This window comes from Engraulis encrasicolus, chromosome 4, assembly GCF_034702125.1.
Source record: "Engraulis encrasicolus isolate BLACKSEA-1 chromosome 4, IST_EnEncr_1.0, whole genome shotgun sequence".
Classification (NCBI taxonomy): Eukaryota; Metazoa; Chordata; class Actinopteri; order Clupeiformes; family Engraulidae; genus Engraulis; species Engraulis encrasicolus.
The window spans coordinates 13278467-13305336 of NC_085860.1; the positions used below are offsets into that span (position 1 = coordinate 13278467).

Sequence of the window (26870 nt, forward strand, 5' to 3'; positions counted from 1 at the left end):
TTAAAGACCCTTTCGCACGAATAAACACACAAATTTACGTATAGCTGGGTAGTTGCTAAACAATCACAGGTTAGTCACAGAGACCATCTGTCTGGAAAACAAAGTACTTTGTACACCAGAATAAGTGGTCTAACTCTATTGAGCCTTGTGGATGAAGCGGAGGAAAGCAAGTAAACTGGGAGATTGGACCTGGGACAGATTGATGCTATGATTGTAAGATATTAACCTATGTATCTTCACTCTCTTGCTTTCCATAGTTCTGTTAACAGAGAAACCATAGATAGTGTGCTTAAATCATACATTAGCTAGCATGAAAAGGAAAAACAAACAGCTAACAAACATCACACTGACATTTATGATTTACAGTTACTGTACATACTAACACACAATAGTAACCCACCCGTCTTCATCATCCTGCCTGAGTATACTGCAGCTCCAACTCCTGGTCACGACCCCTTACCAGACACCATCCTCCCACTGGCACCTTGTATTAGTCACTGAAAAAATCTTTACTACCATAGTACTACACCATTATGAAAGTGCACAAGGCTTTTAGTAATACATTACGACTTGGTTCTTGCCATTCTGGTAACAGCTGATTTATAACAGGGGTAGTATCTTACTGGGTTAAACTTCATACCGCTCCCCTTGCCCTGCCCTGCCCTGCCCAATCGAGTGGTGGTGGGCATTGGAGTAATCGATGCCAGCTTCAATGATGCCAGTCACCCTGCTGGTGCCTGTGTACATTAATGCCACTCTAATTAGGTCACATAAAAGTGCCAGTCATTACTGTTGACCCAGCTGCTACTGCCCCATTAGAAAGTTGGCTTAGAAAGTTAGAAAGTTTCTGTCATTCGACCTTCTTCAGGTAAAGTTGTTACTCATTCAAATGTAAAGAAGTCCTGTACACTGTCCATTCCACCAACAAACTTTAATACAACGTTTCAGTCATCCGACCTTCTTCAGGTAAAGTTCTTACATCTTTACCTGTGACACGCTGAATTAAAGTTTTCTGGTGGAATGGACAGTGTGCAGGATTTCACAACTCTTGAATGACAACCCGACTGGGTTAATATCCTACGCACCTGTCCAACTACAGAGGTGTGCAAAAGTGTCATTTTGAACAGTCATTACTGTTGCCCCAGCTGCAACTGCCCCGTAGGCAGCAAAAGTTTGTTAGACAGGCTGGACAAAAGATTAAAGTTTTACTCACCCACTTCAGATATATATTCACAAAGAGGGGCTTCTAGACAGTGATATTAAAGTCCATTCTGCTAAGCTCCAGGGTTCCATGCCCTCCAACGGGTGTCAACCGCGTGGGCACCTCTCCTCTCATTTTCTCTTCTCCCCCTGAATCTTTCTATTGCTCCCCGCCAAACACACAGGCAAATGTGTACTCACTAACCTTGCAAACATACACACTCTCGTTGTCTCTCTTTCTGACCCCCTCTCTCTATTGCTCTCTCGCTCTCTGATTCTCTCTCTCTCTCTCTCTCTCTCTCTCTCTCCCACTTTTCACTACTCACCCCACTCTTTTCCCTTCATCCCTCACTCTCTCTCGTCATCTTTTGCTGTCTTTTTCTGGCTCCCAGTCTCTCTCTCTCTCTCTCTCTCTTTCTCTCTCCCTCTCTCTCTCTCCACCACAAGAACACTAATTAGAGCTAAATCAATGCCCAGTGAACGCCTCATCACACAGCCTACCACAACCGCCACACACTGGCTGCCAGTTAACCCTAACTATGCGCTATCTCTCTCTCTGCCCCCTCTCTCTCTCTCTCTCTCTCTCTCTCTCTCTCTCTCTCTCTCTCTCTCTCTCTCTCTCTCTCTCTCTCTCTCTCTCTCTCTCTCTCTCTCTCTCTCTCTCTCTCTCTCTCTCGCATGCATACAAGCGCACGCGCACACACACACACACACACACACACACACACACACACACACACACACACACACACACACACACACACACACACACACACACACACACACACACACACACACTTAAACTCAGGTCTGAAAGGCATTATAAAGTGGATGACTGATGTTTCCAGAATGTAGGGAATAGAGACCAAAGGATATCTTTCAGAGGGTTATACCAGAGAGACTGGAACCTAGAATCTCTGGTTATCCTGTATGCAGGGCAGTGAGTGAGACAGTGTGAGTATGAGTGAAATCCCATGCACAATTTCCCTGCTGCCCAGCCCAGAGACCATGGAGTGTCCTGCACCACCACCACCACTACTACATCATAATCGCAACCAAAGTCTTCAGAGGTAACAGGGTAATTACATTACAATTACAGCGTGTCAGTTCAGGGTTGCAGTGCGGCGGACCATAATGCACCTCTTTGTTTTGACAACAGGATGACAAATTCGTACTCTACGACATAATGAACGCCACTGCTGCAGACAAACAGCTCCACAGTACCTACTCTACTGATGAAGAATCTGGCAGGGCTAGCTGGTATTTTTCACAAACTCCAATTGATAATATTCAAACAGTTTACATTTGTAAAGAGTTGAGTAACCCACAATAGACACAGAGGCCTCACAAACAAACTGCAATATGGAGCATGAACAAAGAATTCCTCCTTACCAACAATCTAGAGGGTGAAGAGGAGTTAAATCTGTTCAATCTTTTAACATGAAAACAACAGGACGATGAATTATCTCAAAATGTTTTAAATCAATTCATCACTACTGTACATGATTTCAAACTTCACCATAAATACAGGAGACAGAGCAGCCCCTGGGCCACATACCACACACAGCCCTTGTAATTGAAGAGAATGTTAACAGCATTAAGGTAAAGAGAGGTAATAGGCCTGCTCTTTGTAACCTGCCGTGACTACAGTAACAGAGCTCCTGCTCAGGGACGCTGCCAGCCTTTACCTGGCCCAGGACAAAAACATCTAAAAGTGCCCCCCTCGGGGCACGGTGGCTCAATGAGCTAAAACGGCACACCATTACACCAGCAACTGGGGTATGACTGCGGTCTGGGGTCCTTTACCGCACCTTCCCCTCTCTCTCTCCCATTCACTTCCTGTCACACTCTCTCTGTCCTATCCTAAATAAAGCCTTAAAATCCCCCAAAAATATATTTTCAAAAAGGGCCTCCCTCAATACATTCAATCTAACGAGGACCCAATACTGGGCCCCTCATCTCCCTGGGCCCTGGACAACTGACCCATTCGTCCCCCCATGTCGGTGGACTTGCTCCTGCTAAACTTAAAGCAGCGCCTCCCTGATTGTGGCTTAATTCTAAACAGAGTTGTGGGTCTTGGAATTGGGTGGGTGGTCGCAGATTTGAACCTCACACCATTAGGAAGACTGAGGGGTGGGGGAGTACATGTGTACCAGCAAACAATTCACTGAAGTGAAATCAGGACTGAGTGACTATATTATACATTTAACGACACGCTACAACAGGGACTTTAACCTTCTACCTAAATAACTTATGACGCTCTACAAAAGAGCATCAGATAAATGTAATGTAATTTAGAGGGAAAAAAACTAAAACTAAAAAACTCTGCCCTCCTGTCCCTCACAAGCCAATGCATCAACGGGAAGGACTTGGTTTGAGTAAGAGAAGTCACCTTGTAGAAAAGTCAAACCGTGAGTCTTGTGCACAGTAAACATCCACCTGTTGCTGTGGTGATTCTCCTTCATTATGCAATATAATGTTTTATATGTTTTCAGACTTCTGTGAGAAAGTGACTTGTTTTGGTGAAGTGCAGGCTGCGCTGTTCCCATGTGGCGCGGCTCAGTTAACGTGACGCTAATGGTGATCCTGTTAGCGCGCGGCTAATAGGGCCTCTGTTGACAGGCGGCTCAGGCCAGACGAGGCAGGCTGCGGACAGCTGTTACACAACATTGGCTCTATTTTGACTTCAGCCTCTTCAGAAAACCATCTTGTGTAGTCACACATTCGCAGGCACTGACCAACATGTAGATGACATTCTTCACACACTTGCACATAAAAACACACACCAAACATACGCTCATGCACAGGCATATTCACACGTGTACAGAAGCAATAAACTGAGCTCCAGTGAGACAAGCTACACGCTGACTCTGTGATGTGTATCTGGGGCCCCATTGAAGAAACTTCCTAAGACTGAAATCCTATATTATTTTGAGACAGGAAGGGATTTAGGAATTTTGGTATTACAGAAGGAGGTTTCCTTACTTAAGCTAGGATGAACAGTTAGGATTTTTCTGTTATGTGGCCCCTGCTCCTCATCGTGTAACTGCACGTGTTCCAGAGAATGATACACTTGGCACACACACACGCACGCACACGCACGCACACACACACGCACGCGGGCACACATGTACACACACACACACACACACACACACACACACACACACACACACACACACACACACACACACCAGTGTTCATTTTGACAGGAATTTTTAATTTAGTTTTAGTTTTAGTCTCTTGACGAAAATGTAATTTTAGTTTTAGTCACAATTTAGTCATCTAAATCATTTTTGTTTTAGTCTAGTTGTAGTTGACTAAAATTCATACAATTTTAGTCGACGAAATCTAAAATAATTTTAGTCAACTAAAATATTACATTAATTTCCTCTTGTCTACACTTCTCTATTAAATTGTCAAACTAAAATACCATTTGGGGAAATCAATGATTAACCCTATCGCGCCGGATGCATCATATATGTCTCATCAAATTCAAAGCCCTCTCCACGCTGACACACAAAAAAATCGATCTGAAAAACATCCTGCGTGTCATTTCCAAACGTCCTGCAGTACACGGAAACCGCCACAAGAGAGCAGCGGTCGACAACAAGTTGACCACAGCTCGGCGAAAAACAGGAAAATGGGGTAGAAGCGGTTTCCCTGACCGACGCTGAGATTTCGTCAAATTGCATAAGGTTTGTGTACAAATTTCCGAAATATAACTCTACATCCTTTAATTTGAACACTTGCTTTGTGCAATTAAGCAAGGAAGGGTTTATATTTTTACACCGTGTTGCAGAGAGATCGTGCTAAAACTGATGAGACATATAAGCACCATCCGGCGGTGGCAGGAAGTCAGCCATCAATGCATTTGCTCCATAGGGAAACTTACAAAGCATACCACGACGATCGTTTAACAAAACACACAAGTTGTTTTACTTCAAGACAAAGATATTGCCTTAAGAAACAGGTTTTACTTGCAATTTTGAAAATGCAATGCAAAATGTTGAAATTATGATCTCGTAAAAAATGCATTGAAGTGAATGGAGAAATGGTCCAATTGTAGTAATGGACCCATATATTCAAATTACACATCAAAAATGAATAATGATCTATATTACACTCATAAATAGGTTGTTGAGCATTCGATCAGCTATGTTTTTACATAGATTTTAAAAAATTACCCAACCAGGCTGTGGGAAATGTAAAATATGGTCCTGCTAAAACAAGGATAGGCTTTAAAAAATGGCAGGATCTCACTAAATATTTAAAGATAATCCTCAAATTAAATTGTCTGACAACTTTTTTAAATTAAAAAAAAGTTGTAAATGCATTAAAAGTCATTTTTCAACGGTCATGAAATTGGAATTTCCATTCATTAAAAGCCTGATGCATCATATATGATGCATTAAATATCTCAGCGACCTTAACAAAATTTAGAATTTTTTTTTTACATTTCTTATAAGGGACCAATATTGAAGCAAATTCCAAAAAATTAGAATTTTCTCTCATTGCTTTCATGGTTCAGGTTTCACAGGGTTAAAATGACATATTGTAATAATAAAATATTGTCAAAAACAAAAACTGCCAGAGCATCTTAAAAGCCAATGCGTTCAATGTGTAAAAAAAATCATGGCCGCGACACTCATGAATCTCTGTTGATATTTTAGAACGACTTCGGGAAAATGGGACTGCACGTTATGAAAAAGTAGGCTACTTGTGGGTAGGCTATAGCCTACCAGTAATCAAGAGCGTCGCGGGGTACAGTACTTTATGCAAGAGTTACAATGGCACGGCACCTGTTGGAAGACGTCTGTCTCTCTCTCTCTCTCTCTCTCTCTCTCTCGTGCGCGTATTGCAAGCTGTTGCATAGTATTTGCTTGATGCAAAGTTGTGATGGCACACGCGCTCTCGTTGACATGGTTGTGTGCATGGTTGCATGCATTCACAAGACGTTATTGCAATAGCCTAACGCATGTGAAAGCGTGGAAGGGCCGTTCACTTCCTATTTCAGTGCCCTTGACTGAAACAAGTCGCAAAACTCCACACTTCCGAATCCTTTGCGATCGGCACTAAAGTGATTCTTATCAGAAGGCTTGTGTCGACGCATAGACCCTTAAATTACAAACATTAGCAAACATTGAAAAAAGATCAGACAACGACCGTCGGGTAGCTGTTCATGAAAGCAACAGGGAGTGTGGAGAAGTTCCGCAAAAATGCATCCTTAGAGAAAGATGTTTGCTAATGTGCGACAGCACCACCACTATTTCATGACTGCATAAACTTCTTCGTCATGGATAAATGGGCAACAATATTTTTTTCCAGCCAGGATTGCACTGAAAAGCAGGATAGGCTACTGCTGTTAAAAAACTGTCACGGGTGTGCGCACCGACGCTGCCTGTCACTGTGCCTGCGCGTGTGTGTGAGGGAGGGGAGGAGGGAGGAGAGAGACGCGGAGCAGATGAGGCTCGCGACTTGCGAAATAGCAGGCAATTCTTTTCCAATGTTTCAGTAACATATTAACAAAAATGCTTCCTATTGGTTTTCGTCTCTGGCGGTATTGTAGTCACATTTTTTTTTTTTTGACGAAAATATAAGTAAATATCGTTATATTTTTCGTACAAACCCATGCTGTTTTCTTTCGTCATCGTTTTATTGTCGTCAGGGGAAAAACAATCGTTAACGATAATTATGACGAAAATATTTCGTCACGAAATTAACACTGACACACACACACACACACACACACACTTAGGTTTTGACGTGTACAGCATAATAATAATAGTAATAGTAATTCAGGTCAATGGGTTAGTTATAAACCTTGAGTGGTTTCCGCTCACCTTTGTCCTGTCCACTGGTGCTGATGGTGGAGGTGGTGACACTGAGGGAGGGCTTGGCCTTGTCATAGTGATTGAAGCTCTGGCTGCGACGGCTCCCTGCACCGCTCCCCTCACGCAGCTTCCTCTCAACAGGCCTGGCAGTTGGAGAAGGCAGCCTGTAGTCAAGTCCATACAGAAAAGAGGGTAAGTTGGGCTGTGCAGCCTGTAGTCAAGTCCATATAGAAGAAGAGGGTACATCAGCCTTGCTATTTTGTATGAGCAAGGGATGGGGGACAGGATTATTTCATGTGGACATTTTCATCCTATGATCATCCTATCATTTTGAATGCATTTTGGGGAAAAAAGAAAATTAGGTAAATAGATATTTTCTATCCTTCAAACCTACCATGAAAAACGATGTCCTACTACTTTCATTATATGATTACAAAAATACTATTGTGCTACTGTATATAACAGGATGCACTGCGACTTAATCAGGTTTCTATCTACATACTGTAGATAAATAAGCACATCCATTATCTTTGTGCTGTATCATCAGAAAGCTATTACTGCCTGGCCTTGATAATGACACGCATACGGTACTCATAATCCAGATGTTAGTATAAATGGTGGGGTAGAGTGCAGTAAGTCATTTCACCAGCAGGTGGCAGCAGAACTACTCATAGGGAGGGGATACATACACACAATCAAGTGGGCACTTTGAAGAGGACGAGGTCGGAAGAAAAGCGAGGCAGAACAGAACACAGAAACAGGAGGGGAAAAAGGGAAGTAAAGAAAGTGCTGACCTAGAGGACTTTTTCTGAGCCACAGAAAGCTTAGCCCCTTTACTTTGGGTGCCATCCTTGGATGAATGACTGAGAAAGGAAACCAAAGAAGACAGAGAGAGAAGAGAGAGAGAGAGAGAGAGAGAGAGAGAGAGAGAGAGAGAGAGAGAGAGAGAGAGAGAGAGAGAGAGAGATGGATGACAGGAATGAGAGGAGTGAGAAAGTCCCTTCTCAGGCTGAAAAAGGGACGCAGGTGTGGCAGCACATCATGCATTTAACACATGAACATGAACATATAGCAGAGGGGTGAAGGAGGGACATGCTCGACAGAGCACACCATGTCTGGTCAGGAAGAAGAAGAAGAAGAAGAAGAAGAAGAAGAAGAAGAAGAAGAAGAAGAAGAAGAAGAAGAAGAAGAAGAAGAAGAAGAAGAAGAAGAAGAAGAAGAAGAAGAAGAAGAAGCAGAAGAAAAAGACATGTTCTGGCCCGAAAATAGACACTGCAGCCAAAGAGACACAGGAAAGAGACGGCACAATTACAGGGATGATGGAGCTCGTCATGAAAGTTAACTACATGCTTTTACAGTAACATATGTGAGACTTTTTTTTCAAAGAAACATGTTCCCAACAGCCTTAGCACAACCCCCATGAACACTCTTGTAAAGACAGCTTGACTTGCCAAAAAAAAGGGTTGTACTGTAAACAGAATAATGTGATTTTGAAAGGAACAGCAGAACATTCTAGTCAATGTCTTAAACTTGCCGTTAAACATATCTGCATCTGGCTCTGCCGTGGCACTGGTGGTGGGGCACTTGTCTGCTGTGCGGCCGTCCCGGGTTTGATTCCGGCTCTGGCCCTTTGCCGACCCTTCCCCGTCTCTCTCTCCCAACTCTTTTCCTGTCACTACCTTCACTGTACTATCTTGTATAAACATAAAATAAAAGCTTGAAAGCCCCAAAAAATACTACTAAATAATACTTTAAAACTTATCCGCATCTGCTTCATGCCACCCAGAGGTGGACAAACTAAAAGTCATATTTTGTATAAAATTCACCATTCAAGAGTGCCTTGTGAGACTGGGTTTACATATTTGAGTATTTCTTAAAGGTGCACTGTGTATTCATTTTAGGAGTTTCTTTCCAGAATCCATGCTGCCCATTCACACATCTTACCTTTTTCATGGGAAAATGGCACTTTTCTTACATGGAAAGGGGGATCTTCTCCATGTCCGCCATTTTGAATGTCCAGAAATAGACATTTTTTTTGCTGCAAAAATTACTGTACTTTGGTCATACTAATACATTTTGGCAATTTGGCAGTAGACAGCACAGTTTCAATAAGCAGCATAGTTTCAAGACCTCATCTTTCCACCATCCTACACAGTGCACCTTAAAATACACATGAACGCCTCCTGCCTCTTATGTCACACACCACAACAAAAACAGAGTCCCGAAATGTGTGACATGTGCTTCACCTGGACGTCATGTCTGTGTGGGCCTTCACCGCAGGGCTGGTGGGTCTCTGGAGGCCATGGACAGGGCAGAGGAGGCTGGTGACCGCGGGCTGCCCAGGCTGGGTGGGGGGCCGCTGGGCAGGGCTGTTTGGGCGCTGGGGGTCGGAGGTGGGTGCCTTCAGGGCCTGGCTCTGCTGTTGCTTGTAGCGCGACAGGCTGAAGAAGAGGCCAAGGATGGCCTTCAGATTCCCATTACGGATCTCTACACAACAAACAGGTTATTAGATACAGAGTAAAAAAACAAATGCAGTGATATATAGAACACAACTCGGTCCCATTCGGTTTTAGTGGTTAATTCAAATCTTTGAGTGTAGAATTAACAGTCTGAAACCATATTAGCTCTAAAACAGTGATAAATTACACTCTCTAAGTGTTAATACAACACCCACAGAGTTGAATGAACATTACATTGACTGGGACCACTCCCAATAAAACATATGTACAATAACACATTGTATATTTTTACTGTGCAGTAGTTGGTATGTATGCAAATCACAAGACATTACACTAATAATTATGGAGTTATGAGCTTGGCTCATATGGGTTAACTGTATGGTGCAACTGTTTGTTTACAATCGACTCTCCTATTGAGCGTTTCATCTATCCATTTTAACCTCCATATACTGTGTAAAATTGAAAGAAAAATGTCTGCACACTTAGATCCCCTTTGTGTTCTTTTTAATAATAGGCCACGCTTTCGGAGACCAAAAGCGTGGCCTATTATTAAAAAGAACACAAAGGGGATTAAATTGTGCAGACATTTTTCATTCAATTTTACACAGTTTTTGTTTATGTTTGGCACCTTTTAATCGAGAGTGCGGTGTGATCCGGTTAAACACAACCTCCATATACTAAAACAATGTATGAAAATGGGGACACAAAAACCATCATGCATCAAAGCCTGTAAAAAGTTCAAACAATTCATCTTTACCTTTTCGATATGTGGAGAATCATGGCAATACATTCAGCAAAATCTATAGCTCTGATTTAAGCTAAGACAAAAGAGATATCATACCAGCATTACATGAGCGACAGTGTGCATGTTGGGACACCTACCTTCTGCACACAGCCCCTTTATGTTGACACCTTTAGCTGCCAGGAAACCCAGACAAGCCTCAATGTTTTCAATCTGAGGAGAATACAGACACAACCACACCACTTGATCTTACACTGTGTATGAGGCACTGGGAAAACACAAGTTTCAGATTAATATTCTCATGTTAACAGAAGAGCTAACATTCAGGAGTGGATGTAGTGTCAGTAAGTATTTCCCCCCAAATAACAAAAACAAACTTTTAATTTTACAATAGGTTTTTTTTTTTTCATTTTACCTGCATAGAATGCATCGAAACGTCCAGTGGCAGAATTGTATGAAGTAGACATTGAAGCACTCTTAAAACCCCTTAAGACGCGGCTTTGTAAATTTGTTGTTACCAGTATGGTAATGACCAAGTCGTGGTGCATTACTAAAGGGTCTGTGTTGTGTCACAGTATTGTAGTGCTATGGTAGTTACATTTCAATGTCTATTACAGGGTGCCACTGGAGGTACAGCGCGCATTAAGGGGCTACAGATGTAATTACAACACTAATAGTATGATATTACAAAGTTGAAACCATGCAATATCATACTACTAATGTTGTAATTACATCTAAGAGTACATCTACTTCTACTCTATACAACTCTGCCCAGTGGATACCGTATGCTGTTGCTCAAACCCAGCTGAGTAAATGAGGACCCCCTGGGGGGGGCTCACCCCTCTATCTGCAAGAGGGGGCAAGGGGAGGCAGGTGGCCGTCCCTGGGGTGCCACACTATTACAAACACACGGCCTGTAGCCCTGCATGCCTGTGATCAAAGGGCCTCAACGTAAACAAAACAGAGCTTCATGAGGGCAACGATCTAACCATGGCGCGTATTGTCAAAGCTCCTCTAAGAGACTGCATAGCAAGGAATCCAATTGATAGTGATAGTGACGATAATACTTAGTACTTATTAATTATTAGTGACGAGATAGTGACGTCATTCAGCTAGTTTCAGTTGGCAATTCTGAGCGAGGAAATAACAGAACGTACAGTATCTCAAACAAGCCAATTACTGTATTGACTGTCTTATTGTAATGTAAAACATTTCCTTTCCACCGATGTCCACATATTTAAGTTTAGAGGGACATCACAGAGAGCTGAGGTACATTTTTCACTGTTTAGGAATTCTTTGTAAATAACAGCTGTCGTCATGGATGCAGCAAAGGTCAAGGGTTATAGGTCAAAGATAAACACAGCGATGGAGTGCTGAGAAGAACCAGGGAGAGCACAGCACTTTGGCAGAACGTTTGCATGATCTCCTGACCTTCAACAGCTGCTATTGTGAAAGTTTGTGAAAGTGTTTCTCCGCTACAAGAGTTAGGGAGATGACCTACCATTTGAGTGCCACTCTGCGGGTACCCATGGATGTCTTCAATCTTTTCATTGGCTAGAGGAAAGTGACAGGAAGGAATAATGAATACATGTATTTTTTTAGAATGTTTTGACACGTTCGGCTGTGTAGAGATTGATTCTAAATAATGTCACATTCAATAATATACATATATTTCCGTCGTTCGCTGTCTGTCTCATTACAGACAGAACCACAGAAGCAGAGAACAAATATAACTGCTTCCAAATGTCACAAACCTCAAAAACAGGCTCCATTTAAGTCCATTCACAGATGCATTCTAAAATAAGCTGGTCACCAAAATGGAAGCACGTTCACAGTTATCCAAACAACCTCTACGAGTCTGCTACATGCCAGTCTCAAATGAAGTGTCACACACAAATGCAGCATGACAGGTCCAACAGAAACAAGGAAAAGGCAGAAAAGCAGAAAAATCCCCTGGTCTGAACTCCTGGCTTGAACTGGTCTGATGAGTCAGTGTGAAGTGTGGTCGTAAATCGCTTTGGATGAAATCATCTGCTAAGTGTAGGGTAATGCAATGTGATAAAATGAGTGTATACTGTATGTGTGTCTGAACTCTAAAGTGCATGAAATGACTCTGAAGTGTGGTGGTAAATCACTTCGGATAAAAGAATATATTATGGGCAATGTATTGCAATAATGATATGAATGAAACTTTCTGCTAAATATAATGTGATGCAATGGCACGTACGATACAGTCATGGCATGGATGTAGTGCAAGACTGGATTAAGGTACCTCTCAATGTTATGGTTGCAGTGTGAGGCTCTTCTCCACAACGTTGTGGAGGAGTTTGGATAAAGCCTAACATAGAAGTGTCTGTAAAATAATATAATGTAATCTACTGTATATGCATTGCAAGGCAAGATTTACCCACATCCTGGATATGCAAGAAATATGTCTGCTGAATGCAAGGCAATGCAGTGAATGCAAGGTGAGACTTCCCCACGACCTGATACATAAGAAATGTGTCTGCTAAATGTAATGTAGTGTATGCAAGATGAGACTTACCCACAGCCTGGATATGTAAGAAATGTGCCTCCTGAATGCAATGTTATGTATGTACAAAATATGTCTGTTTCTGTAAATGTAATGCAATGTAATGAAGTGAACGCAAGGCAAGACGTACCCACGGCATAGATATAACAAATGTGTCTCCTGAATGAAATGCAATGTAATGTGTAAGAAATGTGTCCACTGAATGAAATGCAATGTAATGTGTAAGAAATGTGTCTACTGAATGAAATGCAATGTAATGTGTAAGAAATGTGTCTGCTCCTGGAAATGTAAGGCCATGTAATGTAGTGGATGCAAGGCAGTTCTCTTACCGACGGCCTGGATGAGTTCTGCCAGTATCACCCCGTCCGCTACGTCCTGCTGCAGGTCTCTGATGAGGCGTCTGCGGCCCGCTTTGGCCAGGTAGTGGTTGGCCCAGTCCGTATAAATCTGCACCCGACACACACACCAGACACACACACCAGGACAAGACAGGAGAGCTTGCAGTTAACCACACAGTTATCCTAGTCTTCACTGAGTAAGAGTAAGAGTGCCCTCCTTTGGTAGGTTACGCACACACAGGCACACACACATGCACACAGGCACAGAACACAGACAGGCACAGCAAACACACACACATGTACACAGGCATACGCTGATGTACACACACTCACACTCCAATCACACACACACACCCACACTCCAATCAAACACAGACACACACACACACACACACACACACACACACACACACACACACACACACACACACACACACACACACACACACACACACACACACACACACACACACACACACACACACACACACACACACACACACACACACACACACACAGCAATCACAAGCCATCACACACGTGTGCCCACTCAAGTGAAGGGAACGCTAGAATGATGTCAGACTGCTAGAGTGCGATTAGAACTCGCTTTTCCAGGAGCTGCCATCTCCACTCTTCCTCTTCCTCTTCCTCTCTTCCTCCCTCACTCTCTTCCTCTACTCCGCTCCTCTTCCCTCGCTCTCTTCCTCTTCCTCCTTCGCTCTCTTCCTCTCTCAAATTCGGGCCACTGAGCACAAGCGAGGCTCTGTGTGGCATTTAGAGGGAGTGAGTGAGTGAATGAGATGGAGGGAGGAAAAAAAGAGAGCGAGAAAGAGTAGGAGGAGGTGGGAGTAAAAGAAAGTGAGTGTCAGAGACAGTGAGAGAAGCAGAGAGTGAGAGACGAAGAGAGAGAGAGAGAGAGAGAGAGAGAGAGAGAGAGAGAGAGAGAGAGAGAGAGAGAGAGAGAGAGAGAGAGAGAACGAGAAAGAGAGAGAGAGAGTGAGAGAGCTAGAGAGAGAGAAAGAGACCCAGAGGAAGAGTGGGAGGGAGAGAGAGGGAAGACAGAGGGAGAGAAGGAGAGAGAGAGAAAGAGAGAGAGAGAGAGAGAGAGAAGCCCCCACAGTAGCAGTATCAGCCCAGGCCCCCTCTGAATGGGACCCCACCACCACATGACATCACAGATTAAGATAGAAACACACTTCATCCCCACACGCAGCCACTTTGGTGTGTCCAACACACACACACTCAGGCAGTCTGGCATGTCATGCAGCGCTAGTCTCGTGCTCGGTTGGTCGGGGCTGCGGGCAGGCGGGCGGGTGGGCAGGCAGCGGTGATCCAGAGCTCGCTAAGCATAATTGGCCCCTTTTGGTTCTGGCATGCTCCCACTGCCCCCCCCCCCCCCCCCCCGCCCCCCGCCCCCGCCCCGCCCCATCGGCCCCCTCCCATTTGCTTGTGGCCTGGTGGGCACGGTACCGCAGTGGGCAGTTACTGGGCAGAGCGGTTTAGACTGAGACTGGTGGAGAGGAGAGGGGAAGTGAGGCAGAGAACCGTACAGGGCCTTCATGCTACATAAAGTCACCCACAAAAAGAAACCTGGAGCGCAGAGAAGGGAGAGAGGGAGAGAGAGGGAGTGAGGGAGAGACAGAGAGAGGGAGGGAGTTGAGGAAGAGGGAGAGAGGAGGGGGGGGGGGTGCCTGACTGGTGGTCAGTCTGCATGCCAGTCCTTGGGAGAGGGCAGAGGTTTTTAACTCAAGACTGTAGCCCCATTGTCTAATGTCTGGGGTTGGCATCCTCTCCACAACCTGAATCATTTTTAACTATATACTGTATGATGACAGATGGGTGTGTTTAATAGAAGAATAGATGGATGGATAGATGAATGAATGGATGGATGGATGGATGGATGGATGGATGGATAGATGGATGGATGGATGGATGGATGGATGGATGGATGGATGAATGAATGAATGAATAAATGAAAGAATGAATGAATGAATGAATGAATGAATGAATGAATGAATGAATGAATGAATACTGCATTAGAATACACTATTTTAATTATGTATACATTGGAAATTGAAAGTTGAGTGAAAAAAGGTGAAGCACACTATATCAAAAAGCAACTACTGTAGTGTAGACTGTGTGTCCATGATGAGTGTCCTCTATTCTGCAACTAAGAGTCAAGAACAAAGAGCAGAGAGAGAGGCCATGGAAGGATTGATGTTGGGGTTCCACCCTAAATATACCGCTACGAAGCCTTAAATCAAAATACAGAACCTTAGACTGTTAACTCTGTAAAAGTCCCGACAGTCAGACTAAACAATTTATCAACACGTCTGTGATAACAAAATAAATAAAAACTAAGTACCATACTTTTGGGAGGTTCTGGAGAATGACCAACCAGCATTTTTAAGCCAAATCATCTAACACTTTAAGCCTGTACATTTTGCCCGGTAAGTGAAGTGGCTATGCCCTATTACTACCACAGGGTGGCAGCAGCATGCTTCTGAGTGGAGAGCTGCCTTGACTCTCTACTGTAGGACGTTTCTGTGTTAGTGGGTCCAACTCCCCATAGTGGCTTTAACAGAGTAGTAGACAAGACGAGTGGGCATACTTGGCTCAACAGCAGCAAACACCTTAAATCAGAGTCTCCTGCAGAGCATTTGCTGGTTGAGGTGGTGATGGGATTTGCCGGTAATGTATCACAGACATGTGCCTATTATTATGCAAAAGCAGTGTTGTACAGTTTAAGATTAAATATTATATGAAACCCCACCAAAAATTAACATATTTTATCTCTTCAGATATCCAATTTCCACACATATTTACATACTTGTAACTACCAGTACATTAACTTAGCAGTGCATTTACTCAGTGGGCTGCAAAGAGTGATGGCAATGGTGTAAGAGAGGTCGCAAAGCCAGGCCAAGGCCCCCCCTCAGCTGTGACTGCAGGGGATCCTGATCTCCTCACCCCAACAGGTGCCAGTGTTTCTAAGCACTGTCCTAAGCCTGTTACAACACACCACTCAACACCCCCACGACCGCACTGGACTCACTGTTTACATTCTAGCGCTAACAACAAACACCACATGCTGATTTTACACAGCAGTTCACATAAGCTTTCATTTCACAGCAAAATGCAAAAAGAAAATCACCTGCCGTGCCGTTAATGTATGATGTACAGTATACCTGCCGCTTGTATGTGAAATGGGAATGTTAACCGGTAACCGGTTAACCGATAGTTGACCGGATCAACTTTAACCGGTTAAAATTTTCTGCCACCGGTTAACCGGTTGTAATAATAATAATAATTATAATGATAATTTCCTCCCAAAAAGCCCCCCAAAAAACGATAATTTTGAGGTTTTAGTACAATAATTCAGCATTTTCCATCTGGCAACAGTGGCTGGACATGGCAGGTCCTGTCTGCACAGCAAAAAAAAGGCTTATGTGAAGAAGAAAAAACGTGAACGTTGTATAATTTAAGATTACCTGTTAACCGGTTAACCACCGGTTAATGAGTCTCAGTAGCCGGTTAAGAGTTTTTTTCAATTTTCGCCATCCCTAATGTGAAACACAACAAACCCAAGACATGACCATTTTTAATCCCTGTACACATTAAATTACACTACACTTAACAGTACTTTTACCCGAAAGCAGACAGGGAACAGAAAACAGAGAATGGAAAAAGCAAACAACGCTATAGTAGCTATGCAAAGGACAACAGAGTATGTAGGTGGAGACCATACAGTACAATTAGCTTTGTTTGTGGGTCACTGATTGGTCTTTTAGACATGTGGTACAGCCACAGCTAACGCAACTCTTGTATCAACATGTACTGAGTGCCCATGAATAATGACATTGTCAATGTCAAGTGTAATGCTTTATTTCGCTTCATACTCCAATTTTGTGGGACTTTGCATCTCTAAGACATTTTGGTGCCCCTTAGACATTTGGCCCCCTAGGCGACCACCTTGTGTGCCAATGCCTGCCGCCGGCCCTGCCCTGGGCGGGAGAGCAGGCCGCCGTGTGTTTGCAATAATCATCATGAGCATTGTGGCCTGCTGCTGCTGCTGCTGCTGTGGCCAGCTCGTGTACTACACCAACACACACACACACACACACACACACACACACACACACACACACACACACACACACACACACACACACACACACACACACACACACACACACACACACTGCTGCTGTGGCCAGTTCTTACTTAAGGCGTGCGGTCAGGGCTCAGGGGAGGCGCTGCCACTTGGCTCTGTCTCAAAGCACCCACGCCAGAGCAGCTGCACGCTTAGTGCATTTTTGTGCATGAGTGCACATGGATGTTTATATATACATAATGCATATGTGCATAGCGTATGTCTATGAGAGCATGTTTATGAGAAAGAGGCAGATCGCTGTTGCGTGTGTGAGTGTGGCTGAGCTTGTATGTCTACGTGTGTGAGAGAGTAAGAGGATGCTAGTGTGTGTGTGTGTGTGTGTGTGTGTGTGTGTGTGTGTGTGTGTGTGTGTGTGTGTGTGTGTGTGTGTGTGTGTGTGTGTGTGTGTGTGCACGCATGGACACGCGAGTATGTGTGTGTAAATGTGGTGTGGCGTAGTGGTCATTTCCTAATCTGGCTGACGAGCTGTGCTAAGTTATGAGGAGGGCAGTAAAACTGGTGCCGCTGTATTCTCTGGGCTCCTCTAAATTCCCTCTAAGCTCAGCCAGACCTGTAGACCTGTGGAACTGTGGACCTGTAGAGCTGAGGACCTGCAGACTAGAGCATGACACGGGAGTGTCAATCCCGTTTCGTCAAAAAAACTAGGCTTTTTTTGTTTGTTTTTTAAAGAAAAAATAAGCGGCATTCCCACTCACGTTCATTTTTATTCCCGCTCCTGCCCGCTCCCATTCCTCTTTATTCCCGCTCCTGCCCGCTCCCGTTCATCTTTAAAATTTTGACTCCCATCCCGCGGGAATCCCGCAGGACCCGCGGGACCCACAGGAATTCCTGAAAAATGTCATCCTCTACTGCAGACCTGTAGACCTGTAGACCTTCAGACCTGTGCAAAGCAGCCAATGAGGCCTCCAGGGACACGTAGCAAAGGCCACAGGTCAGTCTGCAGAGAACAGGGCTGTAAAATTAACTTTTTCATTACGAGTAAATTTGGCTAGAGTAGATGTTAAATTAGACTAGCCACCCATACAATCAGTATCAGACAACCCATACTATGAAGAGGCTCAGTTTTTTTAAAAATATTATTAAAGTAAGGGTTCAGGCAACATGCTTGTCTAGACTTAACTGTAACTGATCCTGTAATCTGGGAAGGCTTTTCTCTTCCTTAGTTTATGTTTCTTCAGTTCCATTCATCCATTTCTCACGAGCTGTGTAGCTTTACCCTCTATGTTGATATAACACTTTCTAAACCAATAGAATCTCAATAGTCTCAATGTAATTCTGCACATATTCTCCTTTCTTTTCAAACGATTTACTGGATGTCCATATTAGAGTTTGACATTTTTATAGTGAAGGTGAATTAACTTGACCTGTCAACATGATGGCGATGTGAAGACGTCAATTAGGGAGAGCTGCAGGCATGGTTTCCACGGTTTCCAGAGCAGTAGTCCCCACTAAAGAAACCTGACCCTCCGCTAAAGCAACACTCCAACGCCACATGGACCTTTTATGTATCTCAAGCACATCTTTTCCACCCTCCTATGCCAGGAAAGCAATGGTTTCTCATTTTTTAATTTAAAAAAGCAGGGACAAGTTTTGCACTAAAAACAACATTATTTTATATTAGGGGCCGTGTGTGTGTGTGTGTGTGTGTGTGTGTGTGTGTGTGTGTGTGTGTGTGTGTGTGTGTGTGTGTGTGTGTGTGTGTGTGTGTGTGTGTGTGTGTGTGTGTGTGTGTGTGTGTGTGTGTGTGTGTCCAGTACAGGGGCCTGGCAGGTCCTAGTGTGCACTGCACATCCTGGGATCGTGGGCCCCTGCGTGCAGCCTGGTGTGGTGTGGTGCGGCGCGGTGCAGTGCGGTAGACCAGCTCCAAACTACAGCCCTGTAGAAAAACCACCGGCCACCGCAGCCTAATGACAAGCCTGACGGGCCGTCTTTCATCCGCCCTCCCCGTCTGCCACATGTTGCGGCCCCTGCTGCTGCTGCTGCTGCTGCTAACCGGCCCATCGCCATCTCCACCATACACCATTCATGCCCCAACCATCCCCATGCCCCATCTCCATTTCTCACCCATCCCCTATGCTTCATCCCCCCATCCATCTCCATCCCCCATCCCCATGCCTCATCTCCATCTCCCATCTCCATCCCTATGCTTCATCCCCATCCCTATGCTCCATCTCCATCCATACCCCCATCCATCGTTATGCTCCATTACCACCCCCCAGCCCATGCCCATCTCCACCATCCATCCCTACACCCCCTCTCCATCTTCCCTACGCCCCTCCCTATGCTCCTCTCCACCCAATCCCTATGCTCCTCTCTTCATTCCCGCCCATCCCCTATGCTTCATCCCCCCATCAATCCCCCTCTCCATCTCCACCCCCCACCCATCCTCATGCCCCCTCTCCATCCTCCCATCCATACTTAGGCTCCATCTCCACCATCCCCCCTACACTTCCTCTCCATCTCCCCATCCCAATGCCCCATTTCCCATCCATCAACCACCACCTAACCCTCAATCCATCTCTCCATCCACCCATCCCTACACTCCATCACCCCATATCCCCATGCTCCATCTCCCATCCATCAACCACCACCTAACCCCCAGCAGTCACCCACCTCCACCTTCCTGGACTCCCTTGGGCTTCTGCAATACCTATAAGGGAAGAGAACCACTCCTTGTGTGTGTGTGTGTGTGTGTGTGTGTGTGTGTGTGTGTGTGTGTGTGTGTGTGTGTGTGTGTGTGTGTGTGTGTGTGTGTGTGTGTGTGTGTGTGTGTGTGTGTGTGTGTGTGTGTGTGAAGGGGATGTCTCTCCTTGCAGATGTGTATGGTGTTGTGTGTGTGTGTGTGTGTGTGTGTGTGTGTGTGTGTGTGTGTGTGTGTGTGTGTGTGTGTGTGTGTGTGTGAGAGAGAGAGAGAGAGAGAGAGAGAGAGGTAGAAAGAGAGAGAGAGAGAGAGAGAGAGAGAGAGAGAGGTAGAAAGAAAGAGAGAGAGAGAGAGAGAGAGAGAGAGAGAGAGAGAGAGAGAGAGAGAAAGATAGTGTGAGCACTGAGCACACACACACACACACACACACACACACACACACACACACACACACACACACACACACACACACACACACACACACACACACACACACACACACACACACACACACACACACACACGTGGTCCCAACCACCACCCCTGCTGCTGCTGGCTTTTTTTCGCTGCAAATTTTCAGGGGTTTTACCTTACATGAGCCTCGCTGGCCTTATAAATGTCTACTAGCTATCTGTGGTCGAGGTGGTAGCCTATATAAATAGCATTTTGGGCCTTACTCTGCGACCGTGTACTGCTGTGACTGGTGACAGTCACACACACACACACACACACACACACACACACACACACACACACACACACACACACACACACACACACACACACACACACACACACACACACACACAACTCAGCGTCTCCACTGTTCCAGTCCCAGCACAGGTTTAGAGGACAGAGGTGAAATCACACGTGTGCACAAAAAGAACAAAAATAGCAGGTGTGCAATCCTCCAAGGGACACACATTCCTAGTTCAGGCAATGCCCACAAATACTATTTAAAAGCAAAAATGCAGGACAAAGGCAATATCCAGTAACTTCTTAACCCATTAAGACATGGAATTATAAATTTGCTGTTACTCAATGCCCTGTGTTATGCCATAGTAGTGTAGTACTATGGTAGTTCACTTTTCAATGACTATTACAGCGTTCCACTGGTGGGTTGGTGTGCATTAAGGGGCTACAGATAGATACAGAGACAATGGATTCAATACATGTAGTGTATGACTTCATATTATCATTCTGCCCAGTCCAATTTCATATGTATAATAACCACAATGATTTCCGTGTATGTGGGCTATTGTCTTAATTAGAGCTGGGCGGTTTACGGTTAAAAAACCGTGATCTCGGTTTCACCTACACAAGGTTCTCTTTTTGATGAGAGACGGTTTTGTTGTTGTTGTTCATACTAGGCTATGTGCGTGAACTTCATACTTCGTGTCACACTTCATTTCAACTCCAAGTCCACTGTTGCTTTTCTACTAGGAAATGTCATCACAATTTAAGATGTTGATTGAAGCAATACAAATAATTGGTTAATCGCGCTAAAGAAGCTGGTGAGAGTGAAGCATAGCCTAATGAAGAACCCACATGGCATGGATGAATCATGATGAACATTTAAATCAACTTAGCTTACATTTGATCTCACAAAGTTAAATAAAAGGCTATTCTAATAGGCTACAACAGTTCTCAGATCCTTAACTGTATTTCATTACCATCCCAACTGCGTGTGCAGGACTGCTGTTAAGGCTGCGTATGAGTTTTGCCATTGAGGCTAATTTAGCTTAGCTTGCAAAATGCAATGGGCAGACAAGATACATTGCTACATTGCTGTTTGAAATGATTTGGGAGCAAAATAGGAGCGAAATACATCGCCATATGACACAAACTACCTGACAAAATATATTCTACGTTATATTTGGCCTTTAATTCAAAGAAAATATTCACACAATGTCAAGTAAATCCGTTTGTTTTCGTGTCTCTTCAGTCTGTTCCGTTTCTGTCCCACTGTGTTTACTCGCGCTGCGCAAGGCAACATGCGGTCGTAGCACTCTCAATGGGTCGTAGTGATCAATGTTGCCAGGTGTACAACGAGAACTAAGCAAGTAGTGTTGCCAGGTGTAGAACAAATATGCAGTTTTGGGCTGTCTTGGGGGGAAAAAGCCAAAAACAGCTGCTTATAATTATATCCCCGAAACGCGGAGCGTCGGGGATGTAATGGTTTTGCGTGCACCGCCGCCGCCGCGTCCGCCGCCGCCGCGTAAGGTCTTTCGTGTTAACGCGATAACTTTTGAACGGATGTTTGGATTTGTCCCAGATTTGGTGTGTGAATGCTCTAGGGCAGGTTCATGAACTGATTCGAGTTTGGAGGTCAACAATTTCAAGATGGCCGAATTCAAGATGGCCGAATTTTTGTTTGGCCCATTACTTCTGACCGGGTGGATGGATTTGTCCCAGATTTGGTGTGTGAATGCTCTAGGGTGGGTTCATGAACTGATTACAGTTTGGAGGTTAACACTTTCAAGATGGCCGAATTCAAGATGGCCAAATTTTTGTTTGGTCCATAACTTCTGACCGGGTGGATGGATTTGTCCCAGATTTGGTTTGTGAATGTTCTAGGGTAGGTTCATGAACTGATTCGAGTTTGGAGGTCAACAATTTCAAGATGGCCGAATTCAAGATGGCCGAATTTTTGTTTGGCCCATTACTTCTGACCGGGTGGATGGATTTGTCCCAGATTTGGTGTGTGAATGCTCTAGGGTGGGTTCATGAACTGATTACAGTTTGGAGGTTAACACTTTCAAGATGGCCGACTTCAAGATGGCCGAATTTTTGTTTGGTCCATAACTTCTGACCGGGTGGATGGATTTGTCCCAGATTTGGTGTGTGAATGTTCTAGGGTAGGTTCATGAACTGATTCGAGTTTGGAGGTCAACAATTTCAAGATGGCCGAATTCAAGATGGCCGAATTTTTGCTTGGCCCATTACTTCTGACCGGGTGGATGGATTTGTCCCAGATTTGGTGTGTGAATGCTGCAGGGTAGGTTCATGAACTGATTCGAGTTTGGAGGTCAACACTTTCAAAATGGTGGAATTTTTATTTGGCCCATAACTTCTGACTGGGTGGATTGCCCGGTAACTCCTTAATTTAATGGTTCACCATTTCAGTGAATCTACCATATCAGGTAGGCCTACAGTGTAATAACCAGTGTAACAATATTTAATACCATGTAATACTAGTGTAATACCAGTGTACAAATATGCAATACCATGTAATACCACTTACACACAAAAAGTACAAAATTGGTACATGGTGTCACACTGGTATGACGTGGTATTAAATATTGTTACACTGGTTATTACACTGTACCTAATGTGGTATATCCACTGTAATAGTGAACCATTAAAACAGTGTTACCATTTGCCCCATTTTTTCCTTCATTTTCACAATAGTCATTTGGTTTTAAGCCTCTGCACGTCATTGATCTATGTATAGATATTAAATATATTTATTTTATAATTTGTATTTATCATAAACGTTCATGAACGGGAGTGGTAGGAATGATTGGGGACTGGAGCGTCGCGTTTCGGGGATATACCTTAAGCAGTCGAAGGCGACTGCACAGGCAGTCTAGTTATTAACCCTTTTTACTTGAAATGGAACTTAAAGGATTTATCCGGAGTTGGAACAAGTTTGCCTGATTTTTGCATGTTTGGGATGAAATACAGTCACTCTAGGCTGGCATCAAGGCAAAAGGATGCGTTTTGAGAAAGTTTGATAATATCAAGTTAGCCTCGTTAGCCATATCAGCCATGCAATATGAAAGATGCGGGCATCGTTTTTAGGCGGTTACACACATTTCAAAAACACAACATTTTAAAGTCTTGCACAGCTCAAAACAACGTCACACTTACCTCGTAATATGTTGAGGGTATCCACACATAAACCAAAGTGTCCAAAGTCCTTCATGTATTCTTGAAAGGTCTGCAGAATGTGTTTTGTGAAGCTACTACCTTGAGAATATCTAAATTACGGTCAAGACAACTATTTGACACTAAAGCCCACCAAGTAGATTGCCGTGTGCGTCGCACCATCAGCTGTGGTTACTCGCTATGGAAATAATCATAGTTGATGGTGCGACGCACTCGGCAATCTACTTGGTGGGCTTTAGTGTCAAATAGTTGTCTTGACCGTAATTTAGATATTCTCAAGGTAGTAGCTTCACAAAACACATTCTGCAGACCTTTCAAGAATACATGAAGGACTTTGGACACTTTGGTTTATGTGTGGATACCCTCAACATATTACGAGGTAAGTGTGACGTTGTTTTGAGCTGTGCAAGACTTTAAAATGTTGTGTTTTTGAAATGTGTGTAACCGCCAAAAAACGATGCCCGCATCTTTCATATTGCATAGCTGATATGGCTAACGAGGCTAACGTGATATTATCAAACTTTCTCAAAACGCATCCTTTTGCCTTGATTTTGCTCTAGAGTGACTGTATTTCATCCCAAACATGCAAAAATCAGGCAAACTTGTTCCAACTCCGGATAAATCCTTTAAAGTCTTGGGTAGGGAAATATAAACTATAAATTATAAACATATTAGGCCTATTGAAATGAAAAAGTGATAAAAATAGAAATGGAGATTAATTTAAATTCATGATTTTATTTCATTTTTAAATTTCATTTCATTTTTTTTTCGTTCGAAAGATTACGATTTTGGGGGAAATCGCCGCTTATAAAAAAAAAAAAAAACGTGCAGAAAACCGTGATATCAATTTTCATCAAGAAAACCGTGATGCTGATTTTTTCCAAAACCGCCCAGCCCTAGTCTTAATGCAAAGAAGCAAGAGCTTCAGAAGACGAAGTCTTGCCTGATATCTGAAGTCACTTTGTTGACCAAACGCAGCCCAACAGTTGCAGTTGATGCTTCACTGCATAGCATCTCTGCAAACTGCCTTTTTTCAGTGTTTTAGATTTGAAACGGTGTGCATGCTACGGCTGAAATACAAAAAGAGATATCACTGTAACTCTAAAATCCCATGGACTTACGTTACTGATGTCAATTTAACACAAAGCCATAGACATCCTACTAGTGGTTAGCCACCACACTCAAAACTCTTAATGAGACATCAATACCAGCTAGTAGCTCGATGCCAGCCTAACCACTCTGAACTGCCCACAATGCCAGCCTAACCACTCTCAACTGCCCAGCATGCACCAATTATGTAGAGAGGGCAAAAATCACCAAATGTTTAGCAGACCATGCAAAAGTGAATCCAAATAATGGCCACAGCCGACAAAAAATACTCCTCATAAAAGATAAAGATCCCCAGGCTGTGGCGCCATCAAACATGCTGATCAATCGAAATCCTCAGAGCAGCAGTTACAGCATCAGTACCACAGATACAGGCCAGTACTTGACACTGGCACCTGCCAACCAGCCAAATGCTGGTAAATCTAGGCTGTGGCTAGTAATACTTTCATTGTCACTAGCCAATTTGGCTGGCAGCTTATTCCTTGGTATGACATACACATCATTGTAGCCTTCATCATTGTTTACTGCTTGTGTATCAATTGTTTGTATTTAAGTTCAAGAAAAATCTTAGTAACTCAGTTACTATTGGTTGATATACTTCCATGTAGAAAGCTCTACACTCATCTTGCTTTAGCACCTCATCTTTTGAGGTTAGACGTACAACATCATGATAAAGAAGAAAAAAAGCAATATAAAATCTGTGGCTAGTGGAATACCTGAATGGCTAGTGACTCGGGAAAACCACTAGCCACAGTGGCTGGTGGGTGAAAAAATTAATGTCAAGCCCTGATACAGGCAAGTACCCTTCATCTGCCAATACCACCATACATCTCTCTCTCTCACTCGCACTCTCTTTCTCTCTCTTTTTAATTCCAAGTCCAACAACATACACATATGCTAATTCAAAGGATAACCTTTACCTTTACCTATCTCTGTAGCTCATTCTCTCCCTTTATCTTCTCTATCTCTCTCTCATTCATCGTCTGGCTCTCCCGTTTCCTTCCTGTCTCCATCTTCATTGACCAATGAAAACTAAAGCCTTTGAATGCCAACACAATAAAGGGAACTCAAAACATCTTTCTCTCTTATTGTCCCTCTTTCTACCTCTCATCCGCTCTCTCCTGTCATCTCCATTGCATCATTCTCCTATCGCAAATAAAGCCTTTAAAATAAACCCCATCAATAAAGGCAACTTCGAAACAAAGACGAAGGACCATACACTGCTAGGTGAACCTCTGACCGACCTGTGGGTCTGTGGTGCTGCCCTTGGTGGCAGGGCTTCTCTTCACCTGGGCGGTGCCGGTACCGGTACCAGTGGCCGTGCCCAGGCTCAGCTTCCTCTGCAGGGTCCTATGGGGGTTCTGGTTCTGGCTCTGGCTGCCGAGCGGAGCCTTGGCTCTGGGTAGCGTGCCCGTGCCCGTGGCCGTGGCCGTCTTGGCCGGGTGCTGGTTCTGCTGCTGGGGAATGGGCAGGGCGCTGTGCACGGGCCTGGGGAGCTCAGACTTCATCTCGGAGGCCACCAGCAGAATGGCGGGCATCTTCCCTTCGCCTGCCCTGCGCTTTCCAAGATCAGCTCCAAAACCACACACACACACACACACACACACACACGTGCACTCAAGCACACACACACACGCTTTCACACACACACACACACACACAGACACACTACTCTCTGCGTTCTAAGACTGAATCAGAACAACCACAACCACTGGCTTAACTGATGGAACAGCTGCAGTAAACCAACGTGGGTACACACACTCCTTAACTTACACACATACATACAAACTCTCTCTTTCCCACACACACACACACACACACACACACACACACACACACACACACACACACACACACACACACACACACACACACACACACACACACACACACACACACACACACACACACACACACAGCTCCACTTTCAGGAGCAAACGCAGTAACAGCG

At 44.1% G+C, this 26870-nt stretch overlaps 1 protein-coding gene across 1 annotated transcript in view; it reads right to left on the reverse strand.

The window, feature by feature from the left end:
- LOC134447311 (neuron navigator 2-like) overlaps positions 1-26551 on the reverse strand; it is a 151170-nt gene extending 124619 nt beyond the window's left edge. Inside the window, exons 1-6 of the mRNA XM_063196715.1 lie at positions 26164-26551; positions 13098-13215; positions 11737-11789; positions 10376-10448; positions 9281-9521; positions 7044-7198 (exon numbers count right to left, since the gene is read on the reverse strand). Coding sequence (XP_063052785.1) covers positions 7044-7198; positions 9281-9521; positions 10376-10448; positions 11737-11789; positions 13098-13215; positions 26164-26457 — 934 coding nt within the window. The 5' untranslated portion in view covers positions 26458-26551. The remainder of the gene's footprint in view (positions 1-7043; positions 7199-9280; positions 9522-10375; positions 10449-11736; positions 11790-13097; positions 13216-26163) is intronic.
- Positions 26552-26870: the final 319 nt, after the last annotated feature.